Source organism: Pelobates fuscus, chromosome 13 (assembly GCF_036172605.1).
Source record: "Pelobates fuscus isolate aPelFus1 chromosome 13, aPelFus1.pri, whole genome shotgun sequence".
Classification (NCBI taxonomy): domain Eukaryota; kingdom Metazoa; phylum Chordata; class Amphibia; order Anura; family Pelobatidae; genus Pelobates; species Pelobates fuscus.
In genome coordinates this window covers 62,550,886-62,568,021 of record NC_086329.1, presented here as the reverse complement: position 1 = coordinate 62,568,021, position 17,136 = coordinate 62,550,886, and the positions used below count along the sequence as shown (strand labels likewise).

The 17,136-nt window shown below is 44.2% G+C and overlaps 1 protein-coding gene across 1 annotated transcript in view; it reads right to left on the bottom strand.

The window, feature by feature from the left end:
- The window catches only part of ZFYVE26 (zinc finger FYVE-type containing 26), a 159,646-nt gene that overhangs the window by 57,503 nt on the left and 85,007 nt on the right, over positions 1-17,136 (bottom strand). The window contains exons 29-31 of the mRNA XM_063439262.1: positions 16,653-16,774; positions 12,138-12,358; positions 8,550-8,697 (exon numbers count right to left, since the gene is read on the bottom strand). Coding sequence (XP_063295332.1) covers positions 8,550-8,697; positions 12,138-12,358; positions 16,653-16,774 — 491 coding nt within the window. The remainder of the gene's footprint in view (positions 1-8,549; positions 8,698-12,137; positions 12,359-16,652; positions 16,775-17,136) is intronic.

The following is a 17,136-nucleotide window of genomic DNA, read 5'->3' as shown; positions in this document are numbered from 1 at the left end:
GGGGAGAACACTATGGGAGGAGGGGAGGGGAGAACACTATGGGAGGAGGGGAGGGGAGAACATTATGGGAGGAGGGGAGGAGAGAACACTATGGGAGGAGGGGAGGGGAGAACACTATGGGAGGAGGGGAGGGGGGAACACTATGGGATGAGGGGGAGAACACTATGGGAGGAGGGGAGGGGGGGAACACTATGGGAGATGGGGAGGGGGGGAACACTATGGGAGGAGGGGAGAGGGGAACACTATGGGATGAGAACACTATTGGACAAGGGGAGGAGGGGGTTAAAGAACACTTGGACAAGGGGATGGGGGTTAAAGAACACTATGGGACAGAGGAGGAGGGGTTAAAAATCACTATGGGACAGAGGAAGGGGGGGGGGTTAAAAATCACTATGGGATAGGGGAGGGGGGGTTAAAGATCATTATGGGACAGGAGAGGGGAGTGGGTGGTAAGGAACACTATTGGACAGGGGAGAAAAACAAATATTCTGAACAAACTTTCCCACAGTAAAAAACACTATGGGATAGTTTGATCAAAATATTTTTTTCTGGGTTTCCTCCTCTAAAAACTAGGTGCGTCTTATGTTGTGGTGCGAAAAATACGGTACCCAGGGGAAAAACACCAATGCTCTCCTAAAACTATATAATCATAATTGTAGGTTACAGTGACACTCGCAGTAAATAGAAATGCACTTTAATAAAATATTCAACAACAATGTTAAACACAACTGAAAAACAAGATGTACGTTTACTACAAAGTAAAGTTGAGTTGTTATGAATACCATTAAAATGTATATTCCCTTAACTAGAAATATAAAATGTCTGGGAAAGGCAACATTGTTTTGTGAACCCCACCTTCTAGAGTGCGCATTATAGAATTCAGACCTAATTATGTAATATACAATTAATTTCAGTGAAAGTAATCTTAACGGGGGGGCGTGGTTTGCAGCCGAGCGTGCTGGACGTGTCCGGGTAGAGCTCCGCTGCGACCACGGTGCAAACAGCATACAAAGGCGGAGATAAACTCTCAAATTGACCGATTTAGGCGGGGGAGACGTGATGGATCGGAGAACCACGAAAAAACAGGCGAAAAAGGCGGTGGAAACGGGCGTCATTGTGCCGGAGATGTTTGCGGCCTTTCGCGCCGTGCGACTAAGCACACAAGATGGCGGACGAGAAGGCCAAACTACGCCGCGTTCCCCCGCGAGCCCAGCAAGCGGTGTGGCCTCGGATACCGATACCAGCCAGATCCTGGCGAAACTGGCAGAGGTTCGTAGCTATCTGGCCTCAGAGATGGTTCGTACCACCTCAGAAGTGAATGCAGAAATACAGGCTTTGGGGGTGAGGACGACCGTACTTGAGCAGCGGGTCGAATCCACGGTTGTGGCCCACAACGCTGCAGCCGCCCAGATAAACCACCTCACCTCCCAACTACTTACTGCAGAATCAGCCATAGATGATCTGGGGAATAGAACGCGGCGCAACAATATACGCCTGAGCAGGAAGGGGAAGGGTCCCTGACTGAGGTCGTCCTGGGGATTTTCAGGCCGCTACTCCCCGACATCCCGGAACACTTGTGGCACATTGAACGGGTGCATAGGCCCTCAGGGCTAGGAGGGCGGAAGACCAGCGCCCAAGGGATGTAATAATTAAATTCCTATCGTTCCAAACGAAGGAGGCCCTGATGAGGTATGGCAGAGACTGACAGATCCTCTATAACGGGGTAAACCTTACTCTCTATCAGGACCTTACCCCACTGACCTTGCAGAGGCGAAGGGATTGGCGTCCGATCACTGAACTCTTGCAGCGCCATTCCATCAAGTACGCTTGGGGGCACCCATTCCGGCTGACGGCCTTCAGGGATGGCCGCACGAAGCTTCTATTCCCTGATGGCGACCCGAGGAAGTTCCTAGCCGAGCTGGGGATCCAAACCCCTGATGATTTTCCGGTGTCGAGGGGATCGGCGGAGGCTCTTGCCGCTCTCCCCCGAGAGTGGTACGCGACGGATGAATGAGGAGGGAGGCTATTCCATTGTCGTATCGGCAGGCTGTTCTTCTGGATGGTAAGACCTCGCGGGTGGGCTTAGGTTGTTTGGGTGGGCGATTCCTGGGCCCCGCTTAATGCGCCCTTTGGGTCTTTATTATTAGCATTTCTGGTTGCGGCGGGCCCAGGTTATAGGGTTTCATATCGGGTGGGCAGGCTCGTTATGGGGTGGGTTAGGGCTTCTTACCGTCCCCATACCTCGCCCTGGTTCCCACACTCCTGACTTATTGCTGCCCCGTCCCGGGGGGACCTTTTTCAGATTTGCCCACTATTTTTCTTCGTACGATTTTGGGATTCATATCTGGTCCCACGGAGCCGAGGGCAATGTTTGTTTAAACACTGTTTTTCCGGGGAATGGGATCAGGGTGGGGCGGCGGGAAGCGTTTTTTCACTGTGTTCATATTATTTATTACTTGCTCACCCTCCCTCGAAGGACTCTTCTCAAGTTTACCCACCATTTTTCAAAGCATGATTTTTGGGTATTATGCCTGGTCCCTCGGGGCCGGGGGCAATGTACATTTATTCACTGGTTTTTCTGGGGAGTGGGATCGGAGTGGGGCGGCGGGCGGCGGGATGCGATTTTCACTGTATTCATGTTATTTTATTATTTGCTGCCCCTTCCCCAAAGGACTCTTTCCAGGTTGGCCCACTATTTTTAGTAGCATGATTTTTGGGTTTCATGCCTGGTCCCTCGGGGCCGGAGGCATTGTATATGTAGACACTGTTTTTCTGGGGGGTGGGTTCGGAGAGGGGCGGTGGGCGGCGGGATGCGGTTTTCCTGGTGTTCATATTTTTTCGCTACCCATTCTAATGCATCAGATCATGATGTTGCTTATTGTTTGTCCCCCCCCCCCCTCTCGCTCCTGCTTCGATGCCGCCCCCTCCTCACAGGATTTTTCTTGGGCCGGCCCACCATTTTTTGGTTTCATAGCTTACCCTTTTGGGCCGGGGGCAATGTACATTTATGTTACGGTTTTCTTCTGGGGGGTGGGTTCGGGATGAGGCGGCGGGATATGGTTCACGCTATGTTCACGTTTATTTTTATGCTACATACACTTTTAAGTCAGGTTATGACACTGTGTGTCGTACATTCCCGGGCGGGGGGTTGTGTGGGGGAGGGGGGGGCGGGGTATGCTGTGTATAGGTGTAAGATTAAGGCACCTGTTAGATTTTGGAGTTTTTTTTTTTTTATTCTGGATGTTGCCTGGGGGCGGCCTAGCGGGCTCCCCCTTCATTTCGGTTCTTTTATATAATACTTTCGAATTTTATCTCCAATTGGGGATTGTCTGGCACCCTGGGGGTGCTATTCGTCGTTGGTCTATGTTGAGGCGGTTCTGGGGCCGACTCGGTTCTCTGGAAACGCCTCGACATATTTCCCATTTGGTCCTGGCAATAGGTAAGACCAGGCTACTGTTTATGTTTTTCTCTTTTTCTTTTTTCATTCACTGTTCTTCCACCCCTTGTTACCCTTTTTACCTTCCCTTAACCCTATTCCCTGTTCGGTCCCAGTTGGGGGGAGGTGTCATTGTGTCCTCTGCGCATTATCAGAGTCGATCCATAGAGGATCCGACTTGTATGACAAGCCGATCTCTAAATCCACTACAATGCCGTTGAAACTTTTATCTTTGAATGTTAAAGGCCTTAATGCCCCGAGTAAACGGCGCCTTATGTTTAGGGAACTTAAACGCCTGAACCCTGACATAGCCTTCCTGCAGGAAACGCATATACCAAAGCCAGCAAAATTTATGTTGAGGGACCATACATTCCGCATTGTACATGAGGCGAGAGCTCTAAACAAGAGGAATGGCGTAGCCATCCTTATACACCACAGATGCCCCTTTCGGATGGGGAATGTGGTAGCTGATCCGGCTGGACGCTATTTATTACTTTCTGGGAGTTTGCACACCCATACGATCCACTTCCTCAATATATATGCCCCCAATGTCCCCTCTGCCGAATTCTGGGACGCCATGGCCCAAATGGTCAATAACTTACCGCATGGAATGATAGTTGTGGGCGGCGACCTTAATGCCACTCCGTGCCCGGCTGTTGACCGGAGCCGTTGCAGCGGGTTGCCAAGATCACACGGTAGGGGGAGTCAGGACAAACTACTCCGCACATTTATCCAGCGTACTCGACTCTTAGATATCTGGAGAGCTCATCATCCCGATGCCCGTGATTTTACGTTTTATTCTGCACCCCACGACTCTTACTCTAGGATTGACCTATTTCTAGTCAACTCGCATGCGGCATCCAAGACCTCTGATTCCACGATCGGTTCTATAACCTGGTCGGACCACGCGGAGATCTCGTTAACAATGGACAAACTTTGCACCGCGTCTCCGTGGTCCTGGAAACTGAACACTTCGTTATTACAGGACCCGGTCGTGGTGGAGACAGTCCGTCAGGAATTATCCGATTATTTTCTTCGGAATGTAATGCCTGACCTCCGCCCGGCAACGGTTTGGGCCGCTCACAAAGCGGTTATCCGGGGAATATTTATTAGAGAAGCGACGATAAAAAAGAAGCGTAAAATGCTGTCATCCCTTCTGGAGGCCCTGGGACGTGCGGAAGAGAAGCATAAGGCAGTCCCGTCTGCTACCACGTAGGCGGACGCACAGAAATTGCGTATGTCTGTACGAGAGACACTATTAGATGATACAGCTAGGGCAGTGGTATGGTCCAAGAGGACATACTACGAAAAATCTAATAAAATGGACACATTGTTAGCTAGGTCCCTCCGCCCGAGACAGGGTCACTCTCACATCACGAGCATCAAAGACGCAGCGGGTAAGTATTGCATGGATCCCACTGACATAGCGACGGTATTCACAGCATACTACTCCAACTTATATAACCACTCTGGAGGAGCAGACGGGGAACGACAACAGCGTGAGACGGAGGAAACAAGGATTTTCCTCAACCGACTAGCCCTACCAAAACTGGAGGGTGGCGACGCTGCCACCTTGGGAGCTCAAATCACAGCCGACGAAATAGACGCGGCAATATCGTCCTTGAAGGGCAATAAAGCTCCCGGCCCAGATGGCTTCGAGGGCGGTTATTATAAGACGTTTCGGGAAGAGCTGGTACCGCATCTTGAGACGTTGTTTAACGATCTAATGAAGGGGGGCATACCGGACAGGGACATGTCGCTGGCCGACGTGATCCTGCTACCAAAGCCAGGCAGAGACGATTCGCTCCCTGAAAATTTTCAAACGATCTCATTGATAAACCATGACTCTAAGATTCTAGCTAAAATCTTAGCGACTCGCCTGAACCCCTTTTTAACTCGTCTGATCCATCCGGACCAGGTGGGTTTTATCCCCGGTAGACAATTGTACGAAAACACTCGACGTAATATCGACCTTCTCTGGCGGCAGGCGAATAGGAAGATCCCAACATTGGTCCTGTCGCTTGACGCAGAGAAGGCTTTCAATAGGGTTAAATGGCCATACTTATTCGAGGTCCTGCGACACTTCGGCCTCCCTAACACGTTTATCACTGCAATTCGGGCCTTATATACAGATGTCCGGGATCGGGTACGTATAGCAGGATCAAAGGCTTTACCGTTTAACTTGGGCAACGGGACCAGACAGGGCTGCCCTTTGTCGCCCCTACTCTTTGCTTTGTCACTGGAACCCCTGTTACAACGAGTAAGATGTACCGAGGAGATTCATGGAATTTCGATTGGGGACCAGCGATATGTTGTATCTGCATTCGCTGATGACGTTCTGCTGACTCTGACGGAGCCGACAGAGTCAATGGATGCGCTGGCAGCAGTCTTAGAGACATACGGTGAATTGGCCGGATACAAAGTGAATCTGCCCAAGTCGTGCGCTCTACCTATAAGTATGAGTGATACTGATATCGCTCGCGTGGGAAATAATCACAACATTCGTATTGATAGGCATCACATCAAATACCTGGGGATCCATTTGACAGCAGATCCTGCCCAGCTCTTCCAGCAGAATTACACGCCCATGATACGCACCCTTATCTCGGATATGGAAAACTGGCAGGATAAGCCAATCTCTTGGATTGGTAGAATCCACTCAGTGAAGATGAATGTCCTCCCCAGAATTTTGTTCCTGTTCCAGTCTCTCCCAGTTCGACTCACCAAGTCTGACTTAGGCCCGCTTCAGCGAGCCGCAGGGAAATTCATCTGGCAAAACAGGAGGCACAGAGTTTCCCGTAATATCCTATATAGATCAAACTCTGGGGGGGGCAGGGGTTGCCAAATTTTTATTTTTACTATTTAGCGGCCCAGCTCATGCAAATAGCATTGTGACACACCCCTCCAGATGTCGTCCCTCATGGGTCCTGATATGCCCCAATTCCTTATGTGGGTTCCTCGTGAACATAGACCAACAACACGAGTTGAATGCACGGCCATAGCGAATTCGATGAAAATATGGGACATTGCGTCGATCAAATATGGGTTGTCCTCCCGGACATCCCCATTGACCCCCTACCTTAGAAACAAAGCTTTTCCACCTGGTCTACACGCTAGGGAATTCAAAGGAATAGAGGGTACGGGCGTCCAGCGCCTTTGCCAACTCTATGAAGGTGGCTCACTACTTCAGTTTGAGGATTTAAAGGCCAGGGCAAATTTACGCCCTTCTGACTTCTTTCGCTTTTTACAACTTAGAGACTGACTTTGCACAGACCCCGACCAATAGGTCTAGTGCACTGCAACCACTTACCTTTTTCGAAGCCATGTGCCTCAGGGAACAGTTCCCGAGGGGCCTTATAACAGCTTTATATGCGCATTTAAGCACTTCCACGTCAGAATGGGGGGACCTTACTTACATAGCTCAATGGGAGGCGGATCTTGGCGAAGAATTGGAGGGGGTGGATTGGCAGGAGATTTGGGAAGCTGCAGCAACGTCGTCTATATGTGTTTCAATGCAGGAGCAAGCATATAAAACCATGTTTAGGTGGTACACCACCCCGGTGAAATTGTGTAGGATGAACAGGGTATCCACAGATGTATGCTGGAGAGGCTGCGGTCATAAAGGGACTTACTTACACATGTGGTGGGAGTGCTCTAGGATTAAATCGTTCTGGAAGGGGGTGGCGGACTTACTGAAGGATATCTTTGATAGGGAGATTGACCTAGACCCATGGGTTTTCCTTCTGGCCAGACCTCTTGAGGGATGGACCAGAACGGAAATGAAACTGTTAAATAACGTAAACCTGGCGGCAAGGCGGGCGTTGGCTCAGGTCTGGCTTCAACCTTCCTCCCCCCCTTTTCACAGGGTGCTACAAAAGATTAAGGATACGTTCCTTAAGGATAAACTTACAGCGAAGGTCAGAGGCACGACGGCAAAATTTGATAAAATTTGGGCACCGTGGATAAATAGTGTCACGGGAGAATAGGTGATACGGGAATGGGATCCGGGCCTCCGTTCTCCCTTCTCCCGTCACCTTTTCGCGATCAGGATGCTTACCTGACTTGCTGCCCTTACAGAGGATGTAATGTGGCTCCCATCGGGAGCCTCTAGGATTCTGCGGGTCTTCGAGGATAGGTGGGGCTGTATACAAGGAATAGAGTGACGTGACTATGAATGAGGGCACAGCCTCATGGGCTGGTGCTGAGGACGGATGACTACTCCTACCCTTCCTACCCTTCACACTCCCTTTCCCTCCCCCCCCCTCCCCCTTGACCTCCTTTTCTATACCTTACTCTATCCCCGCTTATTCTGTCTGTGTTGTTCTTTGTTCTTTCTTTCCTCTACTTCTTTATTATCTGAATGGCTTTTACTTCGCATTTTTATCTATCTTGGCTGGGACCTTGTCTTAACTGATGGGGATCGCGACTATTCAGTGTTAATCTTAGGCATCTGCAACTATATCAACCAGCGACCCCCTGGCGGGACTATAAAAGGGCCCTATGTAATCTGTAAGATATGGGATTATATATGCATACTTAACAACAAGATGCCTCATGTACTGCAGCCATTCATGTTCTTTTTGAATTTTATGTTAATGGAAAATTGGAAAGACACCGTGCACATATATGGACGCTTCGAGGCCAGTGTGCCGAAGACATTAACAAAGCTACGAATATCATACGCTTTACTTTGAACAACTTGCTCATCATTCACGCTGGATCTTGTTAACGTCTTTACAAATGCGATGTATATATATGTATATTGTGCTAATGGTGTTTCACCTTGTTACAAATAAAGAATTTAAAAAAAAGAAAGTAATCTTAACGGTAAAAATGAGCTAAAATAGCCAAAATGTGATTATAGAAGAGATGGATAGTTTTTCACATTAGCTAATTTAACCATGAAAATCCTGTAGCAGGGCAGCTGGAGGATCAGACTATCCTTATCCTGCAGTATAAGGGAATGGAGCATCAAAGCTTGGACAGTAAATCCAAATCTATTTGTAAACTGCACAGAATTACTATTACCAGACAGAAATCGTTAAGAATATAGTAGAGGAAAAATGGATGACTGAGGAACTCAATGCCTTGTTCTATGCCTGGGTACACTTACCTCAATTGCTAAACTATAATACTCTGCTTCCAAAAGACGGTTCCTTAACCTAATTACAGCAGCCGGCCTTACAATCTCATCTAGAGAGGGAATGTCCTTGTATGATGCTGCTACTAAAATCTTCAATAAATCCACCTTACTGCTGTAGCTGTCAAGAAAAAAATAGGTGTTTTAACAGAGAAATAAAAGCATTTAAATATTAAATAATAAAAAATAAAATATTCACATACTCAATTATGAAGGCAGCATGCTAGTAAGACTGAACAACTTTAGGACTAGACGTCTACTAATATTTGCGTATTAGAGACGAATACCAAGATTTGAACTAAAATAGCATGTGTTTACACATACCTGCCGTAACAGATCTACTATTGTTTCATATGACCCGAATGTGCCTAAATGAACCCCTGGGACGCTGATGTGTCACCAACACCGGCCGATACCTTCCCATTTGATACTAGCTAATGCAAGAAGACATGCCAACAAGAATGGCTGACATACAGGGCAACGCTAACATATGCTGGATAGCGTCTACACCCGACACTATCACATAAGGTCTTTATATAGTGAGGGGACCATTTAATAAGTCTATTGCCGCTCTCTCAGTTTCTATATGTGTAACAAGAATTGCGCTGACCTGCGAGGCCCTTTACTACTCTGTTGTATTTGAAAAAAATAAATTAAAAAAAATGACTTCATAAAAATCAATATTTACTAAAATAACATGTGTTGGTAACAGAATGCTGTAGATATTGCTCTTCAGTAAGAGATTGCTCCAACTGTTTGAGCATTGGCTAAATTCCAGATAAGAACCATTAACATGGAGTCTACATACACAGTTATTAGTATCAATCTTTTGATCACAGGTATTCTGACATTCTAATAGAAAACATTCAACTAAGAGAGAGTTGGACCCAGAATCTCCTTGGGATATGTTTATTCATCCTGTTGTTTATTTTTTAAATGTTCCACTAATGTCCAATATAAATACCTTCCCTTTTTTTCCAACTCTAATATCTTTTTTCCCTTCCTTTTAACGTTTGTCCTTCTATTGATGTGCAATATGAACTACTGGCAATTTGCCCTTCTTAATGATGGACATTTATGCGCCGAAATTGACTGAAAGATCACGATAGACCGGAAAAACTATAACCGGAAGTGACGTATCGGACCGCACCACGACGTCACTAAAGGAAATGACGCGATGAAAAGAGGACCGAAGAGATGATTAATTGGAGTCACACGGACTGATATGGCTGAATGTAATATCGGACATGTGGGGGAGGGCTGGAGATAGAGGTACACAGATGGAAGTGTAGCCATATTGAGTGTGGCATAACACTTCCGGCTGTGACCATATTTGGACATGGGTGGGAGCATATTCACAGATGTTTAGTATTATTAAGGTAATTATTTAATTGTTTGGTATATATTAGGATTTTTGAGCCCATTGTAAAACCAGATGCACTTGAGAAAGACCTACTGAAAGGTTGAAACGCGTTGTGCTGTTTATATATATATATATTTTATTGTGTATATATATATATATATTTTGCATTTTAAAATAACTTTTGGAATAAAATACTTTTAACTACATACCTGCCTTGGACTTTTTGGAGCATCACTGCAAGCTACCAGTTCCAAGTTCCTGTGGATGTACACATTTTTCCAACACTGGATATCTCAAGAGTGAGATGAAAAGCGCTATAAGTCTAGAGCCAACTTTAAATGGGCTCTGAAAATTGTGAGTTTGATGATATACACCACTTTTAAAACATTGTTTTTTACAGTTTACACTATGTGTATTTTATTTACCTGTATATAGGTGATACATACTGTTTGTAGTGTGAACATACAAGAATATCCTGTGTAAAAGGTAAAACTCACACTTGCTTTTTCTGTGTGCGCAAATCACTTTATTTTTCAGAATTTATCACATTTTAGTGTAAGTGGTGACATTACACTTCGGTGGTTTTGCTGCACCGGATCTAATTAGCTTAGCGCCATTTGTGTCCTTTTTCTGTTTTAGATTTTCTAACTCCTTTGTGACCATGCTCATTTTCTACAGATGGTGAAGTTGGGTTGAACAGAATGTTGTGGAAAAATACATGCACATAAGCTTCAAGTAGTTTACACTGACGTTTGCTCTGCTGATGTCCATAAACTCTTACATTGTGATGATATTGTCCAGGAGACAACATTCCAGGGAGGGAAAACTACCATGGTCCAGGGGTCCAGCAGGTCACTATCAGTACCTGAAAGTGCTCAAGGTGTCGGTTTCCTGCATGAACATGTACTCTAACAAAGGGTGTAACATGCTATGTATTTTTCCATAACACTGTTTAGTTAAAGGACCACTCTAGTGCCAGGAAAACATACTCGTTTTCCTGGCACTAGAGTACCCTGAGGGTGCCCCCACCCTCAGGGACCCCCTCCCGCCGGGCTCTGGAGAGAGGAAGGGGTTAAACTTACCTCTTTTTCCAGCGCCGGGCGGGGAGCTTTCCTCCTCCTCTCCATCTTGATCGCGGCGTCATCGGCTGAATGCGCATGCGCGGCAGGAGCCGCGCTCGCATTCAGCCGGTCGCATAGGAAAGCATTTACAATGCTTTCCTATGGACGCTTGCGTGCTCTCACTGTGATTTTCACAGTGAGAAGCACGCAAGCGCCTCTAGCGGCTGTCAATGAGACAGCCACTAGAGGATTTGGAGGCTGGATTAACCCTCATTATAAACATAGCAGTTTCTCTGAAACTGCTATGTTTATAAAAAAAAAAGGGTTAATCCTAGAGGTACCTGGCACCCAGACCACTTCATTAAGCTGAAGTCGTCTGGGTGCCTAGAGTGGTCCTTTAAGTTGTAATTTACTCAGAGCCTCTAGTTACAATCGTCGCATACAAAGTGTGGACAACCTAGATCAGCTACCTTTGTAGAAAGTAAAAAAATAACAAGAACTTGGTGAAAAAAATGCACCTGTATTTGATGGATAAGTTTTCTGCCTAAAATGAAGGAGGTTACATGCTACGGAGGTATGCCATGGGAGAGTTTTTTTTTTTTTTCTCAAATCATTTAAGTTGGAGGAAATCTGTAATACCATACAATTTCATGTTAGTTCCTGCTGTCGATCTAACAAAAAGGCATAAAAAGCATATTTTTCCATAAGATGCATTCTCACACCAATGGTGCCTGGAGCGCATGTTTAATTTGTTGCCGTGTTGGTAACAATAATTGCACTTGCAGCACTTTATCTATGCTACAATTATGGTAACAACTATGGTGTCATTGGGAAAAAAACAATTAATGTAACATAACAGTCCTAAAGGATCTACAAGATGCTCAACATAGACAACTGCTGAAGTTGCTTTTCTGTACAAATAAAGTGAAAGCAGTCCACACATCCTGGACTTAAATGTGTAAGCATTCATACAATGCTTTGGGTTGATTTAAGATCAACGTTGCTAGAAGCATATGTACTCATATAATGTTTGCACATAAGAATCTAATATTAGGAATTTGAAACACCAAGCCAAGGTAATGATCTGTGCTGACTGGTTGCTATATTAGAGAACACTGTACGATACATTTTACATACCTATCACACAGTTCAAGGTCTTGGCTCCTTGCTGCTTTTACAAATATCATCTTGGCACTGAACAACAAATTTCTCATGATGTCCAAAAGCAGTCTACAATCCATCTCAGGATTAGTCAGTCCTTTGGATAACGTGCAGCAATGTTCAATCAACTGGTATCCACACTCTTCGCATTTTGAATGCAAGTTAAGGATGGCTGTACATAACGACGCACTCGGAGCCTGAGTAAAACCACAAACAATTGGGTAACAAACTAGCACAGATATGCATGTGACTTTGCTTAATAGATAAGAGAACAAAGCAACATTTTAAATCCCTTCAGGACCAATGACTAATTCAATTTATTTAGGGACTCCAGCTAATACTCAACACCATGGACTCACCATGGTCAGCAGGAGCCAGAATTAGTGGCCCCACGCTGACCGGTGAGATGTATGCAGCACTCAAAATGAGTGCTGCATATAGCCGTTTAAATTACCAAGGCTGAATTCTGGGCTCAGCCATATACTTTGACACATTTCTGACATCACCGGGATTTAATCTAACAAGGGGAGACCCATGGGGTCTGAGGAAATTGGATCTCACTGCAAACTCTCTGTGCTGACCCTACTGATGCTCTCCAGTCATACCAAAAGCAATACACAACAACCAAAATGTATGCTAAAGTATCAAATTTAATCAAAATAGAAGAGGGAATAAATATAATATATGTGCTTGCAACACCTTGTGCCTGAGGCTGAGTTGTCTGAGGTGGTGCTTGATGAACTTATATGTGGACCGTGGGTATCTTACCCCTCCCATCCACTTCCTACCCCAATGCAACTGGGTTACAAAAAAAAACAAAAACGGCAAATCAAAAGTGCCAATTAAAGGGGAGCTCCTACCAGGTTTTTTAATATTCCTATTCACTGTATGTAGAAATGTGTTTTGTGAGGAAAAATAGCATTACATGTAGAAATCCGCTGTTTTTAAATTTACCTTTGAACTGGGCGCCTCCATCTTAGCACACTGTCTATCCTTGTTATAAATGTAATTAATGGTTTAACACAAGTAATGGGTGGTTTTCAAAGTTTTTTTTAATGGTGTAATGGTTCTCGCTTTAGTGAATAATCCTAAAAATATATGTATTTAATATACACAGTTTCACATGATATCAGCTGAAAGTCTTGTAAATTAGATAAGCTGTTAGTCAAAATTAGTAAAGGACAGATTCACGTAAAGCATCTTGATAAATACATGTTTTTACTGTATAGAAGTCCCACAGCAGGCAGACATTATAGATGATATAGATCTTTGGTTTATGTTTGGATAGTTAAAGCTATTTGCCTTTGAATACGTATAGCAGTGTTCCTCTCCCAAACCATTTAAAACAATTAGAGTAATTTTGATTGTACAGACTTATTTTTATATACAATTTGTAGTTATAGACAACTATTAAGAATAAATAAACCCAAGACATTTGATGTGCCTATTTACTTCATAAGGATACCACTAAGCAGTGATGTCATCATGCATCATAATTTTTTTATTTATTTATTATTGCTATTTATAAAGCGCACACAGATTCCGCAGCGCTGTACAATTAGTTGAGAAACGTACAATATACACATACAAATACAAGGGGTAAGAGAGCCCTGCCCGTAAGCTGATATCTAGCCATTGGAGCTCTTTTATACAAAGTGCTTGGCTAGATGGCCCGTGAGCGTACAATCTAAAGGAAACCATGGGGATTTGAGACAAGAGGTAGCAGGGGAAGTTTGGAGGTGATGGCTGAAAGAGTTAACAGAGAGAAGCTATTGGTAAGATGTTAGGGGAATGAAGAGGTAATTGGGTGAGAATCTCAAACAGCTGGAGGAGCATGCTATATCTTTAAGGGGAGCCTGGGTGGGCGGGAGGAGGGGAGGGTGGGTGGGAAGTGGGGAGAAAAAAAATGCAGTCTTCACTGAGCTGATTGTGAAGTGAGGCCTGAGGAATAGGGATGGAACAGTCATATGAAGGTATTTACGACTGGGGAGGGGAAAAGGAGATAATAATCTGAGAGTATCTAACAAAGAGTTTGAACAATCTGAAGCCAGTCAGTGTGGAGCTGGGACTACAGGGTAAACAGGAATTCATCAGAACAAACCATTACCTTCTGGATAATCTGCTGTATGGACCTAAACATGATCTGAAGAGGATGGTAATGTATGGGGTAAATGATTCATACGAAATACATTGAATACAGATCCAGGGACAGACTTGTAACCAATCGCCTTAATATGGGGTCAGGAAGGAATTTTTCACTTGGATATTTTACCCATTGTATGTCCAAGTTTTTCACTAAATATTGAATTGTAGCAAATGAGTCTGACCAGGTTATTCACTAAACACCAAATTTGATCCACATGTGTTATTGTATTTTTGTAACTCTTAAAATATATATATATATATATATATATATATATATATATATATATATTTAGTATATAGGTCTATGAGTTGCTAGCCTGGCTAACCCCTTTAGTGACCCAGGGTCTCACCCAATTCCCTACTTCAGAAGAGGAAAGCGGTCCATACATGAAGCCAGGGTTCAGCCTCTTATCCCTGAAGACCCAGCAACAGCATAGCTCTATGAGTCGCTAGCCTGGGTAACCCCTTTAGTGAGTGGGGGGTCTGACCTCTCTATCGGGGGATGAATGCGGTCCATGGTGTACCTGGCCCAGCCAGGGTTCAGCCTCTTATCCCTGAAGACCAATCTCTATGAGTCGCCAGCCTGGGTACCCCATTTCGTGACCGGGGGTCAGATCCAATCGCTCCCTCAGAAGATGAAAGCAGTCCATTGCATATATGCCATGGTTCAGCCTCTTATCCCTGAAGACCCATTTCTCTGAGCCGCCAGCCTGGGTACCCCGTTTAGTGAACGGGAGTCTGACCCAACTCTCTCTCTCATGGGATGACACTGGGCCCCTGCATACATGAAGTCAAACCAGGGTTCAGCCTCTTAGCTCTGACAACCCAATCAACAGCACTTCCATAAGGTGACTACCTTGCAGTGGGTTTGTTTAAAACCTTCTCCCACTGGTGGTGACCAATAGCATGTTCTTTCTAACAAATAGGTGATATTTGGGAGGTTTCTGTGGTGAGCATTTAGGAAAGTTTATACATGCAACGATGCAATTTACTAAAGAGCGCTGACAATGCAACAATGCATTTACAAAAAGAGTGCTGATAATGCAATGATGCATTTTACTAAAGAGTGCTAATAATGCAATTTACAAAAGAGTGCTACTAATGCAATTTACAAAAGAGTGCTACTAATGCAATTTACAAAAGAGTGCTAATAATGCAATTTACAAAAGAGTGCTGATAATGCAATGATGCATTTTACTAAAGAGTGCTGGTAATGCATTGATGCATTTTACAAAAGAGTGCTAATAATGCAATTTACAAAAGAGTGCGGATAATGGATATCCTGGTTGTATAAAGTCTGCCGGAATACCACAGTCCCGGAGAAAGAGAAGAGGCAAATACCTTTGGTAATAGAAAGCTTCCCTGGGTGACTGAGCCAATTGTACCTGTAACACTCAAGGGTGAGTGATTGCGTAGTGATAATATATACTTACCAGCAAGCGCTCCACTCATTTACTGATGTTGGAGTCGTTATCCGGTCACACAGTATTAGATCTTTTTTGTACAGTTCTGGTGTGGTGTAAGGAACGAACCAATCCAAGTGTTGTAGCAGCTTATTCTATGTATCTTTCTATTATTCATTATTTGTTTGTAAGAGCCTCTTTTATCACAGATAGGTTCTGTAACATGGTCTCCATACTGTAATGAATAACCCTGTGAATATTCAAATTCATTCAAAACAGCCAATTTGTGACTAATTACTCTGCCCACATTTTGCCATCAGACTTTAATTTGCTACAAATCAAAATTTAATGATTGAAACTGTTCATGAAGATTTTTTTTCCTTTTCTATAAAAGGTTTTTTTTTCTTCACTATAAACAAATTAAATGAAAAAAATGTTTTGTCGATCATGTTCTTTCAATGCAAAACAACTCCATGGCCCATTCACTACATAATTCAAACACCAGAGCCACTACAGCATGGATTACATAGGGGCTGATGGAGCTGCAGTTACAGGCCTGTGCCTGTGGAATTTTTTTGGGCTACTTTTCACATGCTCTTGGTTAAGTATGGAAACTTAAGAGGGATGTAGGGGAACAAAACTGGTGTGGACTGGCAGACAATGAACTTAGTTGAGATAAAGCAGAGTTTGCGCACTACTTGCTCCCAGACTGCACAACAAAAGTTCCTGCCTGCCAGTAAGAAGGTTAGTAGAGGAATGAAACAGCGAGTGCTAGGGGACAGTCCTTAGAAAGCGTAGAGCTAGAGCATCATTAGACGCATTTATGCCAAACTCAGGATGCTGTTTGCACAGTATTCCCTTGGTTGGTCATCTTGCATGATTGGCAGAGAGCCTGACGTGCATTAAAACATTGCTATCTTTCATTAATACTATATTATCTTACCTGTTCATAATAAAACTCACTCCGTTCCATTTCATTTTCATGCTCATCAAGTGTTAACAGCCACTGTATTTCTTGAGACTTTGATAACTTTAGAACTTCTGCTAAGTTTACAACCAGACCTTCTGCAGTAATACACAAACAAACATAATGGATTTTCATTATAAACAGGTTACAAACTAGAACACATTTAACGAATCCTTATAAAGATGCAACATCTGTTTGTGTTCGTGATCAGGATAACATGTTAGACCCAATAACTCAATGGTCCCCAAACCAGTCTTTATGACCCAGCAACAGTACAGGTTTTGCAAGTATATCCATAAGAAAATAAATGGAAACAAGCCTTGCTGGGCCATGATGACTGGTTTACATCACATCTAACACTGTAGTGCATGAAGTCTCTACTAGAGGACATGTTTGGTATGAGGCTCTGGCTGATTTTATCTGCATTTTATACCACGTCTTTACTGCACTGCTTTATAGA